Here is a 15,831-nt window from a genome sequence, read left to right as displayed (position 1 = left end):
CCATTTAGGAGTGGCACTGCAGTGTCACGCAGGATGTCCCTTCCAAAAAACCCTCCCCAAACAGCACATGACGCAAAGAAAAAGAAAAGAAAAAAGAGGTGCAAGATGGAATTGTCCTTGGGCCCTCCCACCCACCCTTATGTTGTATAAACAAAACAGGACATGCACACTTTAACCAACCCATCATTTCAGTGACAGGGTCTGCCACACGACTGTGACTGATATGACGGGTTGGTTTGGACCCCCCCCAAAAAAGAAGCAATTAATCTCTCCTTGCACAAACTGGCTCTACAGAGGCAAGATGTCCACCTCATCATCATCCTCCGATATATCATCGTGTACATCCCCCTCCTCACAGATTATCAATTCGTCCCCACTGGAATCCACCATCTCAGCTCCCTGTGTACTTTGTGGAGGCAATTGCTGCTGGTCAATGTCTCCGCGGAGGAATTGATTATAATTCATTTTAATGAACATCATCTTCTCCACATTTTCTGGATGTAACCTCGTACGCCGATTGCTGACAAGGTGAGCGGCGGCACTAAACACTCTTTCGGAGTACACACTTGTGGGAGGGCAACTTAGGTAGAATAAAGCCAGTTTGTGCAAGGGCCTCCAAATTGCTTCTTTTTCCTGCCAGTATAAGTACGGACTGTGTGACGTGCCTACTTGGATGCGGTCACTCATATAATCCTCCACCATTCTTTCAATGTTGAGAGAATCATATGCAGTGACAGTAGACGACATGTCCGTAATCGTTGTCAGGTCCTTCAGTCCGGACCAGATGTCAGCATCAGCAGTCGCTCCAGACTGCCCTGCATCACCGCCAGCGGGTGGGCTCGGAATTCTGAGCCTTTTCCTCGCACCCCCAGTTGCGGGAGAATGTGAAGGAGGAGATGTTGACAGGTCGCGTTCCGCTTGACTTGACAATTTTCTCACCAGCAGGTCTTTCAACCCCAGCAGACTTGTGTCTGCCGGAAAGAGAGATCCAAGGTAGGTTTTAAATCTAGGATCGAGCACGGTGGCCAAAATGTAGTGCTCTGATTTCAACAGATTGACCACCCGTGAATCCTTGTTAAGCGAATTAAGGGCTCCATCCACAAGTCCCACATGCCTAGCGGAATCGCTCCGTGTTAGCTCCTCCTTCAATGTCTCCAGCTTCTTCTGCAAAAGCCTGATGAGGGGAATGACCTGACTCAGGCTGGCAGTGTCTGAACTGACTTCACGTGTGGCAAGTTCAAAGGGCATCAGAACCTTGCATAACGTTGAAATCATTCTCCACTGCACTTGAGACAGGTGCATTCCACCTCCTATATCGTGCTCAATTGTATAGGCTTGAATGGCCTTTTGCTGCTCCTCCAACCTCTGAAGCATATAGAGGGTTGAATTCCACCTCGTTACCACTTCTTGCTTCAGATGATGGCAGGGCAGGTTCAGTAGTTTTTGGTGGTGCTCCAGTCTTCTGTACGTGGTGCCTGTACGCCGAAAGTGTCCCGCAATTCTTCTGGCCACCGACAGCATCTCTTGCACGCCCCTGTCGTTTTTTAAAAAATTCTGCACAAGGTATGTGCAAAACATGGGACGTGCTGGAATTTGCCCATATTTAATGCACACACAATATTGCTGGCGTTGTCCGATGCCACAAATCCACAGGAGAGTCCAATTGGGGTAAGCCATTCTGCGATGATCTTCCTCAGTTGCCGTAAGAGGTTTTCAGCTGTGTGCGTATTCTGGAAAGCGGTGATACAAAGCGTAGCCTGCCTAGGAAAGAGTTGGCGTTTGCGAGATGCTGCTACTGGTGCCGCCGCTGCTGTTCTTGCGGCGGGAGTCCATACATCTACCCAGTGGGCTGTCACAGTCATATAGTCCTGACCCTGCCCTGCTCCACTTGTCCACATGTCCGTGGTTAAGTGGACATTGGGTACAACTGCATTTTTTAGGACACTGGTGAGTCTTTTTCTGACGTCCGTGTACATTCTCGGTATCGCCTGCCTACAGAAGTGGAACCTAGATGGTATTTGGTAACGGGGGCACACTGCCTCAATAAATTGTCTAGTTCCCTGTGAACTAACGGCGGATACCGGACGCACGTCTAACACCAACATAGTTGTCAAGGACTCAGTTATCCGCTTTGCAACAGGATGACTGCTGTGATATTTCATCTTCCTCGCAAAGGACTGTTGGACAGTCAATTGCTTACTGGAAGTAGTACAAGTGGGCTTACGACTTCCCCTCTGGGATGACCATCGACTCCCAGCAGCAACAACAGCAGCGCCAGCAGCAGTAGGCGTTACACGCAAGGATGCATCGGAGGAATCCCAGGCAGGAGAGGACTCGTCAGAATTGCCAGTGACATGGCCTGCAGGACTATTGGCATTCCTGGGGAAGGAGGAAATTGACACTGAGGGAGTTGGTGGGGTGGTTTGCGTGAGCTTGGTTACAAGAGGAAGGGATTTACTGGTCAGTGGACTGCTTCCGCTGTCGGCCCAAGTTTTTGAACTTGTCACTGACTTATTATGAATGCGCTGCAGGTGACGTATAAGGGAGGATGTTCCGAGGTGGTTAACGTCCTTACCCCTACTTATTACAGCTTGACAAAGGGAACACACGGCTTGACACCTGTTGTCCGCATTTCTGGTGAAATACTTCCACACCGAAGAGCTGATTTTTTTGGTATTATCACCAGGCATGTCAACGGCCCTATTCCTCCCACGGACAACAGGTGTCTCCACGGGTGCCTGACTTAAACAAACCACCTCACCATCAGAATCCTCCTGGTCAATTTCCTCCCCAGCGCCAGCAACACCCATATCCTCCTCATCCTGGTGTACTTCAACACTGACATCTTCAATCTGACTATCAGAAACTGGACTGCGGGTGCTCCTTCCAGCACTTGCAGGGGGCGTGCAAATGGTGGAAGGCGCATGCTCTTCACGTCCAGTGTTGGGAAGGTCAGGCATCGCAACCGACACAATTGGACTCTCCTTGTGGATTTGGGATTTCGAAGAATGCACAGTTCTTTGCGGTGCTACTGCTTTTGCCAGCTTGAGTCTTTTCATTTTTCTAGCGAGAGGCTGAGTGCCTCCATCCTCATGTGAAGCTGAACCACTAGCCATGAACATAGGCCAGGGCCTCAGCCGTTCCTTGCCACTCCGTGTGGTAAATGGCATATTGGCAAGTTTACGCTTCTCCTCCGACAATTTTATTTTAGGTTTTGGAGTCCTTTTTTTACTGATATTTGGTGTTTTGGATTTGACATGCTCTGTACTATGACATTGGGCATCGGCCTTGGCAGACGACGTTGCTGGCATTTCATCGTCTCGGCCATGACTAGTGGCAGCAGCTTCAGCACGAGGTGGAAGTGGATCTTGATCTTTCCCTAATTTTGGAACCTCAACATTTTTGTTCTCCATATTTTAATAGGCACAACTAAAAGGCACCTCAGGTAAACAATGGAGATGGATGGATACTAGTATACAATTATGGATGGACTGCTGAGTGCCGACACAGAGGTAGCTACAGCCGTGGACTACCGTACTGTACTGTGTCTGCTGCTAATATAGACTGGTTGATAAAGAGATGTAGTAGTAGTATGTATGTATAAAGAAGAAAGAAAAAAAAAACCACGGGTAGGTGGTATACAATTATGGACGGACTGCCCAGTGCCGACACAGAGGTAGCTACAGCCGTGGACTACCGTACTGTACTGTGTCTGCTGCTAATATAGACTGGTTGATAAAGAGATGTAGTAGTAGTAGTATGTATGTATAAAGAAGAAAGAAAAAAAAAACCACGGGTAGGTGGTATACAATTATGGACGGACTGCCCAGTGCCGACACAGAGGTAGCTACAGCCGTGGACTACCGTACTGTACTGTGTCTGCTGCTAATATAGACTGGTTGATAAAGAGATGTAGTAGTAGTAGTATGTATGTATAAAGAAGAAAGAAAAAAAAAACCACGGGTAGGTGGTATACAATTATGGACGGACTGCCCAGTGCCGACACAGAGGTAGCTACAGCCGTGGACTACCGTACTGTACTGTGTCTGCTGCTAATATAGACTGGTTGATAAAGAGATGTAGTAGTAGTATGTATGTATAAAGAAGAAAGAAAAAAAAACCACGGGTAGGTGGTATACAATTATGGACGGACTGCCCAGTGCCGACACAGAGGTAGCTACAGCCGTGGACTACCGTACTGTACTGTGTCTGCTGCTAATATAGACTGGTTGATAAAGAGATGTAGTAGTAGTATGTATGTATAAAGAAGAAAGAAAAAAAAAACCACGGGTAGGTGGTATACAATTATGGACGGACTGCCCAGTGCCGACACAGAGGTAGCTACAGCCGTGGACTACCGTACTGTACTGTGTCTGCTGCTAATATAGACTGGTTGATAAAGAGATGTAGTAGTAGTAGTATGTATGTATAAAGAAGAAAGAAAAAAAAACCACGGGTAGGTGGTATACAATTATGGACGGACTGCCGAGTGCCGACACAGAGGTAGCTACAGCCGTGAACTACCGTACTGTGTCTGCTGCGACTGGATGATAAATAATGATATAAAAAATATATATATATATCACTACTGCAGCCGGACAGGTATATATTATATAATGACGGACCTGCTGGACACTGTCTGTCAGCAGAATGAGTTTTTTATAGAATAAAAAAAAAAACACCACACAAGTGAAGTCACACGACGAGTGTTTAACTTTTTCAGGCAATCACAATATAGTATACTATACTACTAACTATACTGGTGGTCAGTGTGGTCAGGTCACTGGTCAGTCACACTGGCAGTGGCACTCCTGCAGCAAAAGTGTGCACTGTTTAATTTTAATAATAATATGTACTCCTGGCTCCTGCTATAACCTATAACTGGCACTGCAGTGCTCCCCAGTCTCCCCCACAATTATAAGATGTGTGAGCTGAGCACAGTCAGATATATACATAGATGATGCAGCACACTGGGCTGAGCAGTGCACACAGATATGGTATGTGACTGAGTCACTGTGTATCGTTTTTTTCAGGCAGAGAACGGATATATTAAATAAAACTGCACTGTCTGGTGGTCACTGTGGTCAGTCACTAGTAAACTCTGCACTCTCTACAGTTCTACAGTACTCCTAATCTCCAGTAAATCAGGTCAATCTCTCTCTCTCTGTTCTAATCTAAATGGAGAGGACGCCAGCCACGTCCTCTCCCTATCAATCTCAATGCACGTGTGAAAATGGCGGCGACGCGCGGCTCCTTATATAGAATCCGAGTCTCGCGAGAATCCGACAGCGTCATGATGACGTTCGGGCGCGCTTGGGTTAACCGAGCAAGGCGGGAAGATCCGAGTCGCTCGGACCCGTGAAAAAAAACATGAAGTTCGTGCGGGTTCGGATTCAGAGAAACCGAACCCGCTCATCTCTAGTCAGTGTGGCTAAATTATGCTACGTGGCAGCTGGTGGAAGTTACCGTGATTAAGCTCCGCTGTAATACGATGCTTATCAGGCCTGAGGGATGTGTAAATGTATATGCTGGGTATATTTTGTCAGCATTCACCATGACGGAATTTTGAATGTCAACATAGGGGTCTATTTATTTGATGTCGGATCCTTTCTGACGGAAAGGATCCGACATTTGAGTATTCAATTACCGGCCAAATCCAACAGGATTTGGCCATTCCCGACCTTGCCAATCCGCCGATCCACGTGTTTTCCGACAAGTGGGAATTGCCAAGTAAATACATTTATATTTTTTCTGTGCAGGGTAAATACTAGCTGCTTTTGCATGTAGCCCACAAATGTTAGCTTTATTTTGACACTGCTATTTAGATTTCAGTTTGCACACAACGCACCCAAATCTAAATCTCTCTGCACATGTAACATCTGCCCTAACCACAGTGCAGCATGGTTTTGCCAGGATACTTGCTTTTTTGCTTTACTTACAAACATGAATAAGGCCCTGTGGAGGTGCGCTGTGCACCTCAAAGTACCTATTATCGGTACTTTGCACATGCGCATGACCCATTCTGCGCATATGCAAATGGGTCCTGTGCAGGGCCGGTGCTAGGGTGTTCGGCGCCCTCCTGCAAACTATAAACTTGCGCCCTCCCATACTTTACAAAGGGACAGCGCCGCTGAATAAAAGGATGTGGTCCAGGGCTGTTTCTAGCCAATTTGGCTCCCAGTGCGAGATTTCAAAATGCGACCCCTCCCATTTACATTTTAAAAAAGCGCCCCCCCATAGCTATAAAAAGAAAAAGCATGGGTGCGCTCCCGGCAAGGGGGCGTGGCCTCATTGATATGGGCGTGGTCTCATCTGATATCATCACGGCCACCACAGGGGGAAAAAAACAAACATCAAAAGTCCCCATTTTACACATTACGGCAGGCAAGAGTCCACATTTTACACAGTGCGGCAGGCAAGTGTCCCCATTTTACACAGTGCGGCAGGCAAGTGTCCCCATTTTACACAGTGCGGCAGGCAAGTGTCCCCATTTTACACAGTACAGCAGGCAAGAGTCCCCATTTTACACATTACGCAGGCGAGAGTCCCCATTTTACACAGTACGGCAGGCAAGAGTCCCCATTTTACACATTACGCAGGCGAGAGTCCCCATTTTACACAGTACGGCAGGCGAGAGTCCCCATTTTACACATTACGCAGGTGAGAGTCCCCATTTTACACATTACGCAGGCAAGAGTCCTCATTTTACACAGTACGGCAGGCAAGTGTCCCCATTTTACACATTACGCAGGCGAGAGTCCCCATTTTACACATAACGCAGGTAAGAGTCCCCATTTTACACATTACAGCAGGCAAGAGTCCCCATTTTGCACAGTACGTCAGGCAAGTGCCCCCATTGTACACATTACGCAGGCGAGAGTCCCCAGTTTACACATTACACAGGCAAATGTCCCCATTTTACACATTACGCAAGCGAGAGTCCCCATTTTACACATTACACAGGCAAGTGTCCCTATTTTACACATTACGCAGGCGAGAGTCCCCATTTTACACATTACGCAGGCACGTGTCCCCATTTTATACAGTACGGCAGGCAGGTGTCCCCATTTTATACAGTACGGCAGGCAAGTGTCAAGTTGGTAGGGAGGAAGGGAGAGGGAGGGGGGGGGAGAGAGACTACTTACATTTGAAGAGGATCTTCCCGCTCCTCTGTGGTACTGCAGTCTTCTGGTTCCGTGTAGCCCCACCCCTTATCGTCCGTGAAGCTCCGCCCCCTTTTCATCCGTGAAGCTCCACCCCCTTCGTCCGATCAGTTAGGGCAGGATGTACTCAGCTGCCTTCACTGCGCTCCCTTTGACATTCTCCATGGTAACAGTTCTCCTCCCCCAGCCAGCGCTGCCATACGCTCCCTGTTGTTTTGTCCCTGGGCTTCCCCTCGCTGGTATTACACTTGCTTCGCCGTGGCAACTCAGGTCTCAGCGTCACTGATGCCGTGCTCCCCCTTTGCTATTTTCTTGTGCATGCGCACATGCCACAGCTTGTGATGTCTGAGTGGCCGTGGCGGAAAAGAGGCGGAGGCCCGGGGAGAAAACAATGGGTAGCGTATGTTAGCGCCGCCTGGGGGAGGAGAACTGTTACCGTAGAGAATGTCAAAGGGAGAGGAGAGGAGGCTTTAATCTGCCGGCACCGCTGCCTGTCATACAGTGACAGGCACAGCAGCCGGCAGCAGGGGGGGACAGGACGGCGCAGCAGCGGGGATGCAGTACAGGGAAAGCGCCTCTCCTCCCTGGCGCCTACCTGCACTGCATCCCTTTGCTGGGCGGGTAGCGCTGGGCCTGGTACTGTGACTTAGCATGCCGTCCGGCATCAGACTGTTAGTGATTGGCAGACTGATGCCATTTGGGAGTGTGGGGGCAGGGGGGGTTCGGCAACGGCCTCCGTTTCTCCAAACAAAGGTGTGTTGCTGCCATTTAGGGTTGAGGGAAGAGGCTGGGGATCTCCATGGTTGCAGGGAGATTTCCTGTCCTTTGTGACAGGCGGCTTGCATGTACCCATGTGTAGTGCAAGCTGCCTGAAGGTGAATAAGTGATTCGATGCTCAGATCACTACTGCACATACTTGCCTATCCTCCCGGAACGGCCGGGAGACTCCCAAAAATCGGGTGGCGCTCCTTACCTCCTGGAAAGCAGCAAGTGTCCCGCATCAGCCACCGCACCCCCTCATTGGCCGGCAGCAACAGACCCCCAATGGGCAGTTAGATGGGGACGTGATGACACGATTTGCGCTGAATCATGTCATCGTAGCTCCGCTCCCCGCTATCCTTTGCTTGTTTCCATGGCACTGGATAGCGTGGGGCGGAGCCACGATGACACATTCGTGCTGACACACTCACTGGACACGCCACCTTGCTGTCGTACACGCCCCCTTTTCGCCAATCAGGCTGAGGGGCAGCAATGTCAGCAAGTATGCTACTGCAGCAGGAGGCATCTGCTTGTAATAGACTCCTCCTCCTGCATCCCTGTACAGAGCTATCACTGCTGCTTCCAAGGAAGGATAGCACCTCCAACCACATCTAAATCGGGCCCTTTATGCATATTGGAATCAGGTTCTAGATCTGCACACATGGTATTTTAATCAGAGAGCAATGAAATTTAATTTCTAGTAATACATGCTTACCCTCAATAGGTTTAACATGCAGTATAGATAAATAACTGTTTGTTTCTAAAGTCACTGTAATTACATCTAACGCAATCCTCTCTTACCACCAAGGGGCATATTTACTAAGAATCGTATTTGTGTAGATTTGGTGGGAGTTTCATCTCGAATTGTATCGGTCGTGTTTTTTTGCAACTTTTTGAATAAATTGCATGTAATTTACTAAGCTGCCGATTTGTCTTCTTTCGTATTTTCCGATGTCGATGTGATACGTATTGTCGGGCTGTGTTTTACGGGAGTGATTAGTAAAACACTGCCGGACTTAACACAATGAATCCCGGCCGGTTCAGTGAGATCAGTGTAGGGCTTCATTGTGTACATTATATGAGGTGTTGAAAGTGTTAAAAATAGGGGAAAAAATTGCGTGGTGGGGTCCCCCCTCCTAAGCATAACCAGCCTCGGGCTCTTTGAGCTGGTCCTGGTTGTAAAAATACTGGGGGGGAAAATGAATGGGGTCCTCCCATATTTAAACAACCAGCACCAGGCTCTGCGTCCGGTCCTGGTTCAAAAAATATGGCGGACAAAACACGTAGGGGTGACCCCAATTAACTTTGCGGTTAACCGCAGACCGCAAAGTTCCCATCATGGAGCCGCGCTAAGCTACATTGTAACCAGTGCGCTCCTCCCGATTGACAGTGCAGGAGCGCACAGCCAATCAGGAGAGTGCCATGACGTGGCGCTCCCTGACTGGCTGGCGGGACCTTCACTGACAGAAGTCATGGGGGGTCCTGCCAGTCGGGGAAAGGGGTTCCGTGTGTAAACATGGAACCCCTTTAGTAGCGTGGACCGGGTTTTTCATTTTTTTATTTATTTAAAGAAGTACGTGGATTACGACGACAAAGAAGAGGACAGATCTACATTGGATTGTTTGTAAGTATAATTTTATTTTTACAAGTAATCCGTGGCTTCTACTGGACAAGAGAACATGAATCGTTGGATGTAGGTAAGTATGTGAGTGTGTAAGTGTGTGTAAATAAAATTGTACTGTCACAGTGTGTGTGTGTAGTGTTTTTTTGGGGGTATTTTTTTTGTAGTAGAACTACAGGTACCAGCGGGCCCATTCTTTCCCCGCATGCTGGTCCCTGTGGTTCTCCAAGTACCAGCTTGAGGGGAGGCTTGCTGGGACTTGTAGTTCTAAAAAAAACAATATTCTTTAATTTTACACAAAGGCTATCAGCCTCCCATCCAGTGGCGGATCCAGGGGGGGGGGCACTCGGGCCCGTGCCCCCCCTGTCATTTGTGGCCCATTAAGTCTCAGGGCAGAGGATTTTTTTTTCATTTGTGCCGGCCCGGCCCCAGCAGGCTGTCAGCGCACGCTGATTTGACAGCTGCCGCTGGGACCAGAGACGGCTCACGCCCACAGTGAGTGCAGCCCTCCCTCCCTCCTCCTCTCCTGCTGCACTGCATGTGACCAGCAGGCAGCAGCGCACGGAGGCCGGGAGACGGAGCAGGCTGCGGGACAGGCTAAGGAGTCAGGCAGCGCGTAGTGGTGGACCCTGGACCGCGTGGACTGGATTTCTCTTCCAGCCAGCCCAGGCTCCCCAGCGGCCACACAGAGAGGAGACAGAGGCGCAGATCGAAGCAGGCAGAGCCGCAGAGGCAGCAGCAGCAGGACGGAGACAGTGACTCACTCACTGTGTATATCAGCCTGTCACAGTGAGTATGCTGTTTGCTGTATCGCGGCTGCCAGCCTGTGCCAGCTACCTTTAACGTGTGTGCGGCTGCTGCTGCGGCGGCGGGCACTAAGGGGGGGGGGCGATACGGTCTATATGTAGTATATGGTGGTATGTGCCTCTCACACACTGCCCCCACACCCTGCCCCTCACACGCTGCCTCCTGGCCCCTGCCCCTCACACACTGCCTCCTGCACCCTGCCCCTCACACGCTGCCCCCTGCACCTCACACGCTGCCCCCTGCCCCTCACACGCTGCCCCCTGCCCCTCACAAGCTTCCCCCTGCACCCTGCCTCTCACACACTGCCCCCTATACACTGTCTTACACACGCTGTCCCCTGCACCTAACATTCTGCCCCCTGCCCCTCACACCCTGCCCCTCACACGCTGCCCCCTGCACCCTGACCCTCTCACACTGCACCCTGCCCCTCACACGCTTCCCCCTGCACCCTGCCTCTCACACACTGCCCCCTTCACCTTGCCCCTCACACGCTGCCCCCTGCACCTCACATGCTGCCCCTCACACGCTGCCCCCTGCCCCTCACACGCTGCCCCTTGTAGTGGGGACATACCCCATTTCTGGAAGCGCATGCACCGAAGCCGCACGCAAATACACTTGCCCCTTCCATGGTGCCCCCCCTATCATTTTCTTCTGGATCCGCCCCTGCTCCCATCCACCGCCCATGGATGGGGGGGACAGCCTCGGGCTTCACCCCTGGCCCTTGGGTGGCTGGTGGGGGGACCCCTTGATTTAAGGGGTCCCCACTCCTCCAGGGTACCCTGGCCAGGGGTGACTAGTTGGGGGGGTAATGCTACGGCCGCAGGGACCTATATAAAAGTGTCCCCCAGCTGTGGCATTATCTCTCTGGCTAGTGGAGCCCAGTGCTGGTTTAAAAAATATGGGGGACCCCTACGTGTTTTGTCCCCCATATTTTTTGAACCAGGACCAGACGCAGAGCCCGATGCTGGTTGTTTAAATATGGGGACCCCAGTCATTTTTCCCCCTGTATTTTTACAACCAGGACCGGCTCAAAGAGCCCGAGGCTGGTTATGCTTAGGAGGGGGGACCCCACGCAATTTTTTTCTTTAATTTATCACACTTTCACACCCCTACCCACAGATAAGCATGCACGGATCTCACTGATCCGTGCACGCCTATCAGAATACGGATAAAAAAACAGGTCTATTTTAAAACTGCTTTTTACAAATTCAGTATTTGGCTTTTGCCAGCAGTGATTGTGATTACGAATTCTTAGTAAATTACCGAGTTGTATAAAATAACAGGCACGTTTGACCGATGGTGTATTCATTCGTATTTGTGATCTCTGCCGTTAAAACAAATATGAATGCCCTCATCTCTGCCAAGATTTCTGTTTAGTACATTTCCGAGATGGCACTTTGAAAAAAAAAATCGTCAAAATCGGGAGCTTTGTAAATATACCCCCAGGTGTACTCTCTGCACAAAAGTCCATTCATATGTATTAATTACAAATATTACGTATATTTCACCTCCTTTCTCAATCCACCCTCAATATAATGCCAGTTTGGCATTTTTTATTTACCCATGCTTATACAGAGGGCATTGATCTTTTTTGTTTGTATCATGATATGCTATGCCCTACATAAAAAAAGAAAATCGAAAGAAAAAATGAGAAATCTGCAATTTTGAACTAGATTCTCATTATTTCTAAGTGTCTCAACTTTTTGGAACAGCAACATCATATCTGTAACGCTGGAAAATGTATAAAACATCAGTTTGCCTTTTTGAAGCAAGGAAATAGAAGATAAATTAATTAGAAAAATAATGAGAATATTGTTTCCATATTTTGTAACAGATCAAATTAATCTAATGACGGTGATGAAGTTAATGCTCTTGTATTGAATAAATTAAAAGTTTCCTTTATATGTAATTTTAATTTCCAGCAAGTATTTGAATTTGTTACATTTTGAAAGAGAACCTGTACCCGTCCCCAGAGCCGGTCATAGGCATAGGCAAACTAGGCAATTGCCTAGGGCATTTGATATGCCTTGGGGCATTAGCAGCTTCTGCTGATTAAAATGATATGCGGCATGCCTATATTCTGTGTGTAGCATATTATATGCAGATACAGCCACAGTCTCACACAGTAAATAGGCATGCTGCATATAATTTTAATCAGCAGGAGCTGCTTGAGCATCCTAGCCACATAGCAAACCAAATAAATGCATTTTCATAAAAAAAAGGTGCCCGACGTTAGCATTGAGGCAAGATTTATGAGGACACATCTGTATCCAAGCAGAGGCAGAGGTCACAGTGTTAGTGGCAGTGTGAGTGCTGTGTGCATGTGAGTGGGTTGGTTGTGCAGTAGTGTTCAGAATATGTGTAAGGAGCATTATGTGTGTCATGTAAAGATGCATTAATAATGTGCAACATATGTGTAAGGGGCACTATGTGTGTTATGTGTATAAGGGCATTAATAATGAGCGGCATATGTGTAACAGGGTATTACTGTATGTGTGTCATTATGTGTATAGGGGCACTAATAATGTGCAGCAAATGTGTAGGGGGCACTATGTGTGTCATTATGTGTATGAGGACATTAATAATGTGCAGCATATGTGTAAGGGACATTATGTGTAAAAGGGCATTAATAAAGGCTGTCATAATGTGTAAGGTGCATTATGTTTATAAGGACATTAATAAGGTGTCTCATATGTGTGGAATTATGTGTATAAATGCATTACTAATGTGTGGCATTATGTGTATAAGGTGCTCTACTATGTGGCGTTGCATATACAAAGGGCACTACTGTGTCATCTAATGTGAATAAAGAGCAATAGAGTGTGGTGTAATGTGAATAAGGAGCAATTCAGTGTGATGTAATGTGAATAAGGGGCTCTACTGTGAGGAGTAATGTTTATAAGGTAAAGTGATACTACTGTGGGATGCAATATGAATTATGGACACTATTGCATGATCAAATGTTAAAGTGCAGTACTGTGTGGCGTAATTGGAATTGGGGTTATTATTGTGTGGCCATGCCCCTTGCCAGCCAAAACACACCCCTTTTTGGGCTGTGCACCAAATGTGCAAACTATTCCTATTTAAAATATAGGGGGTACAAACACCAAAATAAGGACTGCTATAGATGAGGGGTGATGGTGCTGGGAAAGAGGTGCAAGGTCAGAGGCGGAACCAGCGGTGGTGCTAGGGGGCACCAGTCAAAATTTTGCCTAGGGCATCATATTGGTTAGGGCCGGCTCTGCCCGTCCCAAAGCTTTAAGAGTAGTTTTACCATACTGTGAGCCTTATTCAGGTTCCTTAGCAAACAAAAAATGTTGTCAATTGGGCAAAACCATGCTGCACTGAAGATGGGGCAGATGTAACATGTGCAGAGAGTTTTATATTTGGGTGGGTTATATTGTTTCTGTGCAGGGTAAATACTGGCTGCTTTATTTTTTCACTGCAATTTAGAATTCAGTTTGAACTAGAGATGAGCGGGTTCGGTTCTCAGAGAACCAAACCGTACCGAACTTCACCATTTGAGTCCGTATCCGAGCCAGGCTCTGGTTTTCCCGCCTGACTTGGAAACCAGAACGAGGCAAAACATCATCATCCCGCTGTCGGATTCTCGCGGGATTTGGATTCCATATAAGGAGCCGCGCGTCGCAACCATTTTCACTCCAGTCTCGGAGGGTGTAGTGAAAGGACGTGTCTCCGTCCTCACTGTTTGTGTGGGGGCGGGAAAGTGGGGTGGCGAGTCTTGTGCTGTGTTGTCCAGTCCAGTGTAGTCAGTGTCTTATGCTGCATCAGTCCAGCCAGTCACAGGGTTGGTGTCCTATGCTGCTATATGCAGGGCTGCCATCAGAAATGATGGGGCCCGGGACTGACACTCACAAGACAGGGCCCCCCCTACATTCCCCAACTTTACCTTTTGAGCGGGCCCAGAGATGGTTGTAGTCAGGATCAGGTGGCAGGCAGCTACGGAGGGACCGAGCGCATCAGAAGGGCAACCACGGAGGGACAGAAGCAGAGCCACGACCTGCGGCCATATTCTTAATACAGAGCTGGCCGTGAGCCAATTGGTGCTCACGGACCGGCAGCCAATCAGGAGCTGCGATTGGTTGCCGGTTCGTGAGCTCTGATTGGCTAACGGCTGGCTCTGTATTAAGAATATGGCCACAGTCCACGTCCCTGCCTCTCCATCCGTGGCTGCCTGCCGATGTGCAGGCAGCTGATGTACGTCCCTGAACCTGACTACAAGCACCCGGGCCCCATCTCAGTCCGGGCCCAGGCCTAGAGTACCCACCATCCCCCCTTGATGGCAGGCCTAGCTATATGTCCCCAGTGCTGCTGGCTGCTATATAAGTCCCTTTCATTTTTGCTGTGTTGTCTTGCATCAGACCAGGAGTAGTGTCTTGTGCAGCATCAGTCCAGTGATCAGTCACAGTGGTGGTGTCCTCTGCTTTCATATATCCAGTGTAGCTGTATAAGTCCCTTTCAGTGGTGCTGTGTTGTCTTGCATCAGACCAGGAGTAGTGTCTTGTGCAGCATCAGTCCAGTGACCAGTCACAGTGGTGGTGTCCTCTGCTGCCATATATCCAGTGTTACTGCCATTTAATTCCTGTGATACTGGCGTATAATTCCTGTGATACTGCCTTATAATTCCTGTGATACTGGGATATAATTCCCGTGATATTGCCGTATAATTCCCGTGATATTGCCGTATAATTCCCGTGATACTGGCGTATAATTCATGTGATATTGCCATATAATTCTCGGAATACTGGCATATAATTCCTGTGATATTGCCGTATAATTCTCAGAATACTGGCGTATAATTCCTGTGATACTGCCATATAATTCCTGTGATACTGCGCATAGTTCCAGTTATCCTGCCGTATAAGTACATATAAATCCATTTAATTCCGTATAAATTCAGTCCAGTGGTGCTGCCTTATAAATTCAGTTGTGCTGTCCTGTGCTGTATATTATTTACTCCAAATAAAGGAGTTATTAATATTTAATCCAAATAATTGTTAGTGTTTGCCCTGTGAGGTGTAGGGGTACGCTCTCTTGTGCCCCATATTGTGTTATATAACTCCAGAAAAATAATGGAGAACAAAAATTTTGAGGATAAAATAGGGAAATATCAAGAACCACTTCCTCCTAGTGCTGAAGCTGCTGCCACTAGACATGACATAGACGATGAAATGCTATCAACGTCATCTGCCAAGGCAGATGCCCATTGTGATAGTAGAGGGCATGTAAAATCCAAAAAGCCAATGTTCAGTAAAAAGACCCAAAAAAAGAAATTTAAGTGGTCTGAGGAGAAACTGTAAACTTGCCAACATGACATTTACGACACGGAGTGGCAAGGAATGGCTGATGCCCTTGCCTATGTTCATGACAAGTGATTCAGCTTCACATGACAATGGAAGCCCTCATAACTGAGGCCTTGACACTTATGTTGGTGTTAGACGTGCGTCCGGTATCCGCCAT

The 15,831-nt window shown here is 48.2% G+C and overlaps 1 protein-coding gene across 1 annotated transcript in view; it reads left to right on the top strand.

Annotated features, from left to right (window-relative positions):
* The window catches only part of LOC134929680 (general transcription factor II-I repeat domain-containing protein 2A-like), a 100,245-nt gene that overhangs the window by 18,159 nt on the left and 66,255 nt on the right, over positions 1-15,831 (top strand). Inside the window, exon 3 of the mRNA XM_063925259.1 lies at positions 9,494-9,546. Within this exon, the coding sequence (XP_063781329.1) occupies positions 9,494-9,546 (53 nt within the window). The remainder of the gene's footprint in view (positions 1-9,493; positions 9,547-15,831) is intronic.

This window comes from Pseudophryne corroboree, chromosome 5 (assembly GCF_028390025.1).
Source record: "Pseudophryne corroboree isolate aPseCor3 chromosome 5, aPseCor3.hap2, whole genome shotgun sequence".
Taxonomy (NCBI): Eukaryota; Metazoa; Chordata; class Amphibia; order Anura; family Myobatrachidae; genus Pseudophryne; species Pseudophryne corroboree.
Note: the sequence above shows the minus strand (reverse complement) of the source record. Positions and strands in the feature narration are given on the sequence as shown.